At 32.9% G+C, this 12,912-nt stretch overlaps 2 protein-coding genes across 2 annotated transcripts in view; both read left to right on the top strand.

Moving 5' to 3' along the window:
* Nucleotides 1-8,476, top strand: part of LOC143240138 (pantetheinase-like) — a 42,604-nt gene extending 34,128 nt beyond the window's left edge. The window contains 3 exon segments of the mRNA XM_076482072.1: nucleotides 3,269-3,464; nucleotides 6,752-7,808; nucleotides 7,811-8,476. Coding sequence (XP_076338187.1) covers nucleotides 3,269-3,464; nucleotides 6,752-7,808; nucleotides 7,811-8,046 — 1,489 coding nt within the window. The 3' untranslated portion in view covers nucleotides 8,047-8,476.
* Nucleotides 1-12,912, top strand: part of LOC143240139 (nicotinamide N-methyltransferase-like) — a 425,422-nt gene that overhangs the window by 351,778 nt on the left and 60,732 nt on the right. The window lies entirely within an intron of this gene.

The following is a 12,912-nucleotide window of genomic DNA, read 5'->3' on the forward strand; positions in this document are numbered from 1 at the left end:
TCGCTGTTGGGACAGGAAAAACGTGTTTGTGTGTGTGAATATGTGTATTCTAAGAATACACTATATTGTAATGTGTGTATTCTACTAAGGAAAATTATAACTATAACTATATTGGTTAACTACTGAAATTCGACCATTTAAACTCACTTTTTAAGGTCAAGACGTAGGAAAGCACCGAGGAAAGGTTAGGTGTTTCTAAATACTGCTCTGTTTTATCCTTTTACAACCATTAAATATTATATATTTATGAAGATGTACTGAGGACATTTATTTCAGCTTTATGTGCAGTTTTTTATAGTTAAAAATTAAACTCGGGCAAAAGAGAAAACACCGAATCCTATGAATTATCCAGTTTTCCATGAAATGCTGTTGGCTGTTAATAAGGATAACATGTCCTCGCAAGATCAATTTCACTCTAACTAGCAGCACTACGCCTCTTTTTTACTGAACTTAATTTCAGGCCATCTTATGTTATTTTCTGATGATTATCAAACCAAACTGGCAGAAATTTTAGAAGTACATATAGGTAATCATCTTAGAATAATATAGAGATCATCGCAGTTGGTCACAGAATATTCGGATATTCAATTATTATAGTGGCCATCCTCTTATAACGTCAGATGTAACTATGGGAAATGAAATAAGTTATACATCCTGTTAGCGTAAAGACTGGGTTAAAGTTCCCGAAATGTCTCTTTGCATATGCAATGATAGGCCTTTATATAGAAATGGACTTTTATCATAATCTCATGTCTTAATTATTCAATCACACGAATAAAATTGTACCTTAATATGGTACCATTGTTATAGGACATTTTAGGATATGTTTACAGGATGTGAATAAGTCAAACTAAAAAAACAAACAGATTTAGTTAATTGTTTCGATTTTGGAATTTAAAGAATACATTCATAATCCACTGTAAGTAATGGGTGTGGTCCATAGTCTTTTGACCATGGTTAGCTTCTATATTTACATACGGTGAATACAGCTTTACTTGGGTTATCAAGCTTTCCAGAGTTATTCAGATTGTCATATCAGCCCCAGGAAAAAGAGGTTAATTATTCAAGAAGAATAAATTCTGTTCATTTATTTCTATCTCTACAAATAACCAGTACAATAAACGTAATACAAAAGTAATTAAAGTATTGACTAGTGCCCACTACACTTAAGTATGGGTGACATCTTATGAGCAGGATTATTCGTAGTTTGATACGTCCTGTTTATGAAGAACATCCAAATAAACAAAGACTTGTGCTAAACCTTTGAAATTAACTTCTCGTATATGATTTACTAAAATTCATTTGTTTTCTATAATATGAAATAAAATAATATTATTTATAACTCACATATGTGCATATAATTGTTATTGACACCACAATTTAATATTATTTTGTACAACTCAAGTAAGCAATCACATATTAGGAGTGTTCATATTATATGTGAAGGTAAGTGGAAATTAGCATCACACATGGTAACACGATAAATGATGGTTTAATGGGGAAGTTTTCAATGAGTTATTCAACAAATAGATACCCGTTACTTTAGATTTCATACACTTATGTAAGTTTAAATAAATACACAGATATACATATGGCAGAGGAAAATAAAAGGAGAAAAGTATATTAGCATATCACTGGAAAACAAAAATCTGTAACAATTTTGTGTATTTGAAAATTACAAAATTAACACATGATGTATATGTGAGTTGATAAGGGTGAAAAGCGTCTCTTCCATATTCTTAGCTTCAAATACTTCAAGGTAGCTTTCACATATTTAGAATACGGTTCATTCTTACAGACCTACTAGGCCCGGCATGGCCAAGCGTGTTAAGGCGTGCGACTCGTAATCTGAGGGTCGCGGGTTCGCATCCCCGACGTGCCAAACATGCTCGCCCTCCCAGCCGTGGGGGGCGTTATAATGTGACGGTCAATCCCACTATTCGTTGGTAAAAGAGTAGCCCAATAGTTGGTGGTGGGTGGTGATGACTAGCTGCCTTCCTTCTACTCTTACACTGCTAAATTAGGGACGGCTAGCATAGATAGCCCTCGAGAAGCTTTGTGCGAAATTCAAAAACAAACAAACAGGCCTCCTAGTGGTTCAGTGGAAAGTCTGAAGGATTATAATGCTAAATTCAGGTTTCGATACATGTGATGGGCACAGCACATATAACTCATTGTGTAGTTTTGCGCATAACAAAAAATAAACATTTTGATAGATGAGACTCTCAGTGTACCAATCTCATAAAATGTTGGTGAAATGTAATAATTTATATAGCCATCATAAAATATAATAAATGTGTTCTACAGACAAAAGACCGAAAACTAACCGTGAAACACATTTTCATGTAGAAGGTGCTAACAATGAAACATATTTTCACATTGCAACCACAACAGTTCAATACATGTCCCTTCTAATAACTTGTAAGTACCTACAGTGAAATATATTTCTGTGTTCTAAGAGTTAAATGTGAAAGACGCTGTACTGCTAACATTGAAAAACAATCTTATACGATCTTGTAGTGAAACACGGAAACGCAATGTTATGTAATTCATAAAACTCAAACATTCTTTTACATTGCGAGTTTTATCAATGGAACTCATATCAACAATGCAACATAATTTTACGTTAAGAATAGTTGGTTTGGTTTGTTTTGAATTTCGTGCAAAGCTACACAAGCTCAACCAGAAACGTACATCCTCATTCTGCTCCAAATGAAATTCATCTCTCACTTTTAATGCTGACCACTAAAACACTAGATGTTCCTTTTTACATACAGCTAGCTCTTTTCATGACGGTCAAAAAAATGTGACCGTCTTAAAGACCAGTGTCTTTAAGAGTGTTGTTTTGGATAATTTTCTTCATCAGGCTAAGATACCTATAAATAAAGTTTGCGTATTTCTTTTCACTTCATTGGTAAAAAAGACTCCAGTAACATTTAGGTTCTGATAACAAATAAAGTTCTTTATTGTATGCATTACATGTAGTTTTCATTAGAGGAATTATTTAACTTATTATGTATAATATCACTGTATTTCAAAACCAAAGTCCTGTTTATTCTATTTTTCAAATGTTTCACAGAATAAAACCTGTTCTTAGTTGATAGTCTGTATATCGAAGTGGATTACATGTTGTAAATTCTTGAATTCTAGAAGGTCATTTGCATATTTTATGAAACTTTTATGATATTGACCGGTAAGCTGTATCTATATTAGAAAACAATAGAGTTATGACAGTACTACCTAATGTTTTCAACTTACTTCTTTTCAGCATGATATTGACCTTACCGAGTCACATATTGAAACTACTAGGCATAATCTCGTACGTTCATTGGCCGAGTCAAACAGATTACTTTACTGCTGCTGTCTACGAACACGTTAGATTGGGAGACGATGACCCACTTCAAATCGCCATTCAAAAGAATATCAAAATATATACTGAAGTGACTGGTCGAGCCGCAGCAGGGGTGAGTCAGGACTTAACTGTACACTGTTAGGTAAAAATGATTTATCGGTTTATCAATGTTTTAGAAAGCTTCGTATGGGATTCGAAATTTTAGATAACATAGAAACCAAAAGTTACAAATTAATTTTGAAATGCAGGTTTCATTGAAAGCTTATAAGAGTAACAGTATAACATTTGCTTGCAGCTAGACAGTTTTGGTTAAGAATTTACATATTTTAATCATATCATATTGCTTAATAATTAACCCGTGTTTATACAAACGTAACACATTTATATAACGTGAGGTTTAGAACTTTATTTGGTGTCAGTGAAGAACATGCTTCTTTTATTAATCAGGGTGTAGTCTGGTAGCTAGTGTTATGTAAAAATTGGATCTTGTATTAATCAGGGTGTAGTCTGGTAGCTAGTGTTATGTAAAAATTGGATCTTGTATTAATCAGTGTGTAGTCTGGTAGCTAGTGTTATGTAAAATTGGATCTTGTATTAATCAGTGTGTAGTCTAGTAGCTAGTGTTATGTAAAATTGCATCTATTAATCAGTGTGTAGTCTGGTAGCTAGTGTTATGTAAAAATTGGATCTTCTATTAATCAGTGTGTAGTCCGGTAGTGTTATGTAAAAATTGGATAGTGTATTAATCAGTGTGTAGTCTGGTAGTGTTATGTAAAAATTGGATCTTGTATTAATCAGTGTGTAGTCTGGTAGCTAGTGTTATGTAAAAAATCGCACTTGTATTAATAGTGTGTAGTCTAAAGCTAGTGTTATGTAAAATTGGATCTTGTATTAACGAGTCTAGTAGCTAGTGTTATGTAAAATTGGATCTTCTATTAATAGTTAAACCGGTAGTGTTATGTAAAATGGATATGTATTAATCAGTGTGTAGTCCGGTAGTGTTATCTAAAATTGATCGTATTAATCAGTGTGTATCTAGCTAGTGTTATGTAAAATCGGAAAAATATAGTTAAACTTGGTGGATTGTTTAAACCTATAAACTGTACGATTTGAGAAAAACTCTATGTCAGGGACGTCATCTATATTTGTTAAAATATAAAACGTCTGTAGTATTGTTTCAGCTATATTAAAGGATAAACAAAAGTATCATGTTTGCAGCATTTAGAGTTTAGTTGACGTAGATTACCATTAGTTAAAACTAACACGTCTGTAGTATTGGGTGTTCAGCTATGTTAAAGGATAAACAAAAGTAACATGCTTGCAGCATTTAAAGTTTAATTGTTTCAGATCAGTGTTAGTTAAAAACTAACATGTCTAAAGCATTTATGGTATGCAGGAATACAACACATTTTCTACTTTACTTGATAAGTAAGAATAAAAAAAAACCTTTTTTGCATGCGATGTATGTTAGGTCCTAGTATAGAAAATCGGTCAAGAGAACAAAGTTTTCTTTCAGTTCTCACCATAGCTACACTTGGAATTGGGTCACTCAACTGTGGTGTCACATGGACTCTCTAATGAAAACAAAACAAAACAGAGGTAATATAACATGTTTTATCAAAATATCCAGCTGTGTGTTTTGCCGACAAGTGAGATGTTTTCTGAAAGGCGTGCCAAAGGAAAGCCTTGCGTTAAAGTGAGAATTACGTGGGTAATGTTTACACTATGAAGGAACTGGCCTAATCAATTTCTGCACACAATACCAATCCCCACAGTTTGGAATAAATCACTACAAGTTTAAATAATGGTCTTACAACCTAATCCTTTCAACTTCAACAATATTCTAAGCTTGTGAATAGAAATCACACTATTCTCAGCATGATTAAAGCTGAATTTGAGTAATGGCATAATTTTATATCAGCTTTTAAACATTTATTATATTTATGAAATAAATGTTGTGTTATGTGTCCAGTATCTTTTTGTGTGAAAACATAGAAATTCAACAACTGTATCACAATTAGTTTTCTAAGAAGCCTATTCTACCACTGTACGAATATATTTGAAAATACTAGACATTTATTGTTCGATCAAGAATTGACACATCAACAGAACTTAAGTTCGAGGCCTGCTTTATTAACTATGAAATAGCAAATCTGTAACATTTAGGATTCATATCATTGACAGATGTTAATCACATATTTATATCATACGAGGGTCAGGTCACTAGATTGTGTCGGTCAAAAATAACCTTGTTTATTTAGAGTTGACCAGTGTTTGTCAGGAACTAATAAATCTGTGGAATCGATAGTCTAAGTCCTTTGCTTATGCTAATAAAAGCATTACATATATGTATCCAACACGTCAGTGGCTTCAGGCAACTAACTCATCAATATAAAATATATCAGAAACTCAGAAAATATTACGATAAATCTAAATTATGTAAATAATTCAGGAAACATTATACTCAGTTCGAAATATATCAAACATTATATTCAGTCTAAAGTAGTTTTGAATATATCTTACTTGCTATTTATATTGATGTATTCCGGAATTCTAATTTACAGTTTACGTACAAAAAACAACAACAAATAAAACAAAAACATTTAAGCTGTTGCTATCGCGTTTACCACTTTTGTTGGCTTCCTTTATTACAAAACACCAGGATTATTAAATTAACGGTCGTTTTTATAAAGTACTCTTGAATAAACATTCGGTAAATATTAAAATTATTGTTTGTCATTACTTCATGTTATATAATAACAATGTTAACTGAGATTATAAAATGAGCTCGGTTTACTTGTATTGAGCTGAATATTGTGGTTTAGCTGTAAAGCGAAACGTTTAGTGTTCAATGAAGCAAATTTCGTTATATAACGTTGTTTATTAATTGTATTAAAACTCTAGATATTGTTGTAAACGTGAAAGTATAAACTCTCTGTTGGTCGTTTAAAACCATTTATTCATGAATAAATGTTCTTATGAATTAACTGAAAATCGTGTAATAGCACAACTGATAATCTTATATAAAAACTCGGTGGTTTAATTTAGTTTTACATTATGAAATAGTAAATACAATTACTTTTGTAAAGCTCAGAGCTAAGTTAAAGGTATATTTTATTCATGCGAGTAATGTGTAATCTAATCATACCACAAAATCTTCCTTAACATTTATTAAAACAATATATTAATAAATGATGAAAATACATATTTATGCATTTTTATAAGTATATTTCACTTGGGTAGCCAACTACACTTTATATGTTCCACAAAAGTTGTTATAATTTCACAAATTGAAATATACGTTTTAAATTTGTAATTGGAATAAGTTTTCTGTATTTAAATATATTTAAAGAACTATTTTACTATGTAAATGAGTGCTTTTGTTTTTGTGTTTCACAGGGCGCTGACATTATTGTTTTCCCAGAATATGGTTTGTATAGTGCGAAATCAATACGACAAGAAAATCGAAAAATTCTAGAGCATATCCCGAATCCAGAAAAAGAAAACTGGAATCCATGTGTCCAAAAAGAAGAATTCAAAGATCGACCAATCCTTACAAAATTAAGTTGTGCAGCTAAAGTTAATAGAATCGTTCTTGTTGCCAACATGGGTGATCTTCAACCATGCCAGATATCCCAAGATCCTCACTGTCCACCTGATGGAGAATATCATTACAATACTAATGTGGCTTTTGGTAGAGATGGAACACTTCTAGCTCGTTACCACAAGATGCATCTTTTCTTTGAGACCGGTTATAACATTCCTTCAACACCTGAGTATGCCATTTTCAACACAGATTTTGGTGTAATGGGTATGTTCACTTGTTTTGACATCTTATTTGAAGATGCAATGAAACTTGTAAGGGACCATGGAGTCCAAACAGTTTTGTTTCCAACTTGGTGGTTTGATGAGTTGCCATTTCTTGCTGCTCATCAATTCCAAGAGGCTTGGTCCTTGGGATTAGGAGTTAATTTAGTAGCTACAAACATACATGAACCCTCTCTTGGTTCACTTGGTAGTGGTATTTACTCTGGAACACAAGGAGCTTTGAACTATACTCATACACCTGATGGTAAACCTAAGTTGCTTTTCGCACAACTTCCAAAAAATCCCAATAACTGGCATTCTAAGAACAATATTCGATCACGCCCAATATCTCGACAAAATCTTAACACGAGTAACTTAGTCTTTAACACTTCTACGCCCAGTTATCATTACGAACAAACAGATCTCTTGAATTATACATTGAGCAAACTTCACAAAAGCTCCGACAGAATCGTAGCTTGTAATAATGGCCTATGTTGTACTGTCGAATATGACACAAACGCTCTTAAAGATAATTTCTACCTTGCAGTTTTCAATGGCATTCGTAGTGTAAAGGATCACTACTTCTGGTGTGAAGAAGTCTGTCTCTTGACTGTCTGCAGGTCCCAGGAAAACAAGCAGAGCTCCAGTTTTCCTACTACAATAAAACTGTATTCACCAAGATCAAGCTGAGCGGGAATTTTAGTACTAGTTATGTTTATCCCAATGTTTTGACAAGCGGTTTGTATCTCCAGCCACTAACCAAATGGACTTTCTCTATGTCTCAACAACTCAAAGAACTGGTCACTATGGCAACTCTTACAGACCCTGTGCTTAGTGCCAATCTCTATGGTCGTTGTTACGACCGTGATCCAATATACCGACCTTAAAGTATATTGTACACCACATTTTCCCATAGTATGTCATGCAGGTCAAGCATGTATTAAACATTTTGTATATGTTCTATAAGGGTATAAGTAAGTCTACACATTTGCCTTGCTTCTTTACTTTAATTTTCTCTACTGTTCGAGTAAAATTGGTTTTAAAGAACTTATTTGGACTTAATATTTTCAGGTCATCATAATCTAACGAGTTACTCGTAAAATGGGCTATAATAGCTGATGGAAATGTGGCATTTATTTGTAAAATAACTGGTAACTTTAAAAGTTTAAATGTTTACAATACATATACTCTTTCTTTGAAAGAAATAGTATTTTACACGCAAATATATAAACAGGCAATAACATTTTCAAATCATGTATCTTTCGTTTCTTTTATTCAGGTGTGAAAACTATTAAATACGAAATTTTTTCACAGATACTTGTTGCCTTTGAGTGGTTCATTTTTCCGACACTTAAGATCGTATTTCGATATCCATAATGAGCAAATAACAGTTAGCCTATTGTGTAGTTTTGGGGTAAGAACAACCAAACCGGATAAAGGTTTAATTATCCAACTGAAGTTCTAGACTATGTTAAATATCTCACATTGATTTTACGTGTTACACCATAACAAGAAATCCAAGAAAACAAACTGAATACCAGACTATTTGTATTTGTTGACCACATTCTTCTATCAAATATTTTTCATTATACCTCCGCTTTTAAAGCTGATTTTTCCATCATATATAATGGTTAAACAGACAGTCATAGTTATTATTCAAAACTAAAATGCCAGTAGTAATAGGCTCGCACGAAAAAAAGCAGGGTCAATTTTGGACTTAGCAAACTATGCGGATACCCACCAATATATGTTGATGTTGGCTAATAGAACTACATTAAAACCAAGGGAATGGCGTTAGGATACGTATGCGAGTGAGAGAGATTACTGTGCTTGTAATTCTTTCTACCATCTTTTGTTATTTATCTATGAAAACCGTTATTGCTTTTGAGGTGTTAGATGTTTTGTAAGCTCTTGGCTTGTGAGGTTTCGTCTGCTTAATATCTTTGTTTATTATTTTGTTAATAACACTAGAACATTTTTTACTGGAATGATACTTTGGGTTGACTATTTTCTATCGTAACCATGTCCTTCAGTTTACAGGTGAAGGTAGTGTTTCGAATTGTAATGTTTGGAGGCCCACTGTTGCTTCAACTACTTATCTGTGTGAGTTTTTCTATCTTCATAGGGAACGGGAGATTCTCTTTTTCGAAATGTTGTGTGGCTCTGTGTTGTTTGATATATTAACTAAAACTCTTTTTCTCACAAAACTTCTTCGATATATCCTTCCAGCAATAAGTCTGCAACTCTGTTAGAAATTCTTGATCACAGTTTTAATTGTTACTTAAGATACCAGAAGCACGTCAGTAGTAAAGTAAAGAAATGTTATAAATTGATATTTTTTCTTAAATATCTTTATCTTAATTAATTGGTGATTAATTAAAAAATATAAAAGAGAAAGGAACCCATCATCAGCATACGTTGTAGCAGTGCATACAACTAGCAATAAGGATTGTCTCTTCATAACAAGATGGTTTGTTTGATGAATTTTGCATAGTTAGTCGAGGTCTCTCTTTCATAGTAATCCCCATTTTTAAAATGATAGAACAGAGAGAAATCAGCTAGTCAACACCATCTACCTGCAATTATTAGGCTTTCTAATTTAATACTGGGATTGGCCATCACATTATAACACTCCCATAATTAAAAGAGCGATCATATTTTCTGATGAGTTTCAAATCTACCAACTACAGATTTTTATTCAAGTATTCTTTTTCTTAGGAAAACTGGAACCAACTTTTGGTGACGTAACTTCGAAGTTTACAAAGGGAGAGACAAAACAGTAAAGGCAGTCTAAATGTCTGAAAGTTTTCTTTCAAGATGAATTATTCAAACTTTAAGATGGTTAATATGCTACACAACGAAGGGGAAAAGTTACCAGAAAATAGCGTAGAGCACCAAAGAAATTATTCAATGATAGCAATGGACAACACAAATATAAAATTAGAAAGTGGGTTACTCAATATTGAACTTTGAATATACTTTACATGCCAAAAATGTCTATTTTAACATTGTGTTATAAAATGTTCACTCATAAACTATTCAATTTAAAAGCATTACAAAAGAGGTTATACAAGGTCAAAAAATAAACTCAAATAATGTGATGAAAATCGGTTAATTGATTTACCTTGGCTACCAACTTCATTAGGATCTAAGTACCCTTTCAGAATAAAACCTAATCCAATTTGCAAATGAAAATTAGATTGGTAAGATTATGTGTCAAATTTACATTTAATCTAACAAGTATGAGGAAAGACAAAGATAATGCTGCGTTCAAAGGGAGACTTCCTGGAATCATTTGTGGTCTGGAATAGGGTTTTACCTGTTCAGTCCCATAGACGAGATAACTTGTCCAAGCCGATCGGTAACACAGTGCCACGGACGAGTTACTTCGTTCTAAATAATACCTAACTTCAACGCTAGATATCAGCACCATACATGCATTTGACCTACTTACAAATTGTTTTCCTTTCGATCCAAAATGGCGTCACGAAAAAAGTTACAAAATAAAGAAGCATTAGAGTTGTATTTTTAACTTGGTTCGAGTTGCCGTAGCAGCTGAAATACTTGGCAGTCAACAGGTTAACATGTTATCTAGTTAGAGAGAACTTACGTTGCTCAGTCAGATGCATTCAGTATAAACAGATATAAGAACCTTGAATAGCTAGTAATCCAAATGAAGTAATAAATAAACTGGAAAAATATTAAGTAACAATAATAATACAAACTTATAATTTACTAACAGGATAACTACATACACTAATCACAATCACTACGAACAATCTAAGCTCTTCACAAACAACGTAGTATGTTTTCAAATTTCAATAACTGAAAGAAGACAATGGTACAGTTGTATGTTACAACAGATTAACAATAACAAAAAATAATTAGATGAGAAAACGAACTATGTTCAACAATAACATAAAATTAAATTTGAATGTTTATTATGATGTGATTAATAACTAATTAACAGTAGTTATTGAAAATTAACTTCAGTAATTTAGATCATTTATCATAAATTTAATGTACAGTATCAGTACAACACACCTGCAGAAAAAGTGAAGCAAGTAGCAAAAATAAAATGTGAGTTTATAAAAGCATATTTGGAACTCAAAGATGTTAAAGATTTGTTTGTTTGTTTTGAATTTTGCACAAAAGCTACACGAGGGCTATCTGTGCTAGCCGTCCATAATTTAGTGGTGTAAGACTAGAGGGAAGGCAACTAGTCATCACCATCCACCGCCAACTCTTGGGCTACTTTTTTACCAAAGAATACTGGGATTGACTGTCACATTATAATGCCCCCACGGCTAAAAGTGCGAGGATGTTTAGCGCGACGGGGATGCGAATCTGCGACCCTCAAATTACGAGTCGCACGCCTTAACACGCTTGGCCATGCCAGGCCCAAAGATGTTAAAGATATGTATACAATTATAATTTACATATATGAACATTATAATGATTTAAATACAACATCATGTAATATGAAATTGAAAAAACGTAGGTCTTCATAGACAATTTTTATAATTATTGTTACATATTACAGTTTCAAATAACTTAAAACTCAGATAATTTGTAATTTAAATTTAGAAGTGTGCGTGTGTTTTTCGTATAGCAAAGCCACAAAGGGCTATCTGCTCAGCCTACCGAGGGGAATCGATCCCCTGATTTTAGCGTTGTAAATCCGGAGACATACCGCTGTACTAGCGGGGGCAAATTTAGAAGTTACATACGTGTCAGTATGAATGCAATTTATGATACTTGCCAACAAGATTGATACACACAGTTTCTTTTTTAATACAAAAAATAGTTTAATATACAAACAATAATACAATTTACAATAATAGTTATTATAAATAATGATGTATATATAAATATTTTTCCAAACTTACAAACAATATTGGGTCTTCTATATGGTCTGGAACTTCCTTGATATCCTATCGAGGGTTCACGATTAGCGAATTAATTTCGAATTGATATAGGTACAATTCACTTACCAGAAAGCTAGCTAGATTTGCATTTTCCTTTATTTGCTGGTCACACTTTGACTTTTCCACTATTGATGCTATTCAATGTTTTTGTTAAAAATATAAATATCTAATGTGTATGTGTTTTCTTACAGCAAAGCCACCTCGGGCTAAATGCTGAGTATACCGAGGAGAATCGAACCCCTGATTTTAGCGTCGTAAGAATATCCAACGTGAATCCACTAAAGCTAAATGATTTGTAATGTTCGAGATTTATAAATGTTCCTGGTTAAATATCTGAAGCTCTTGATTGTTAAGCGTTAGTCAAAGTTATAGCTTCCGAGGTTTATAGTATACCAACTGTAGCAAAACAATGATATATATTACCTCTTGGCACGTCGCGTTGGTTACAATTATAGGCGTAAGCAGAGTTTCTAGAAATTTCAGCCTTCACAACAATATTGGTGACACAATAGTCTTTAGATAAACACATATAGTGTTGATTGTTACAGTGGAGAACCTTTTACGTTATTAAAACTCTTTGTAACTGGACACCAACTACTATTGAAAGACAAGTCCATTCTAATTGCTAGACCAATCACGTTGAAGTCTACCATCCATGAGTTTGAATGGACTATGCTATCAAACCATTTATAATTGATATTTCTCGACCAAAAATGAGGTTGTTCCCGATAGTAGATTTCCCCAATATGAGGGTCATTCCTGGCCTCTAGGTTGTTCAATAAGGTTCCAGATTGTTACAGGCTTTTTTATTGCTCTAGTCATTTT

The sequence above is a fragment of the Tachypleus tridentatus genome, chromosome 13, assembly GCF_004210375.1.
Source record: "Tachypleus tridentatus isolate NWPU-2018 chromosome 13, ASM421037v1, whole genome shotgun sequence".
In the NCBI taxonomy this organism is placed as follows: domain Eukaryota; kingdom Metazoa; phylum Arthropoda; class Merostomata; order Xiphosura; family Limulidae; genus Tachypleus; species Tachypleus tridentatus.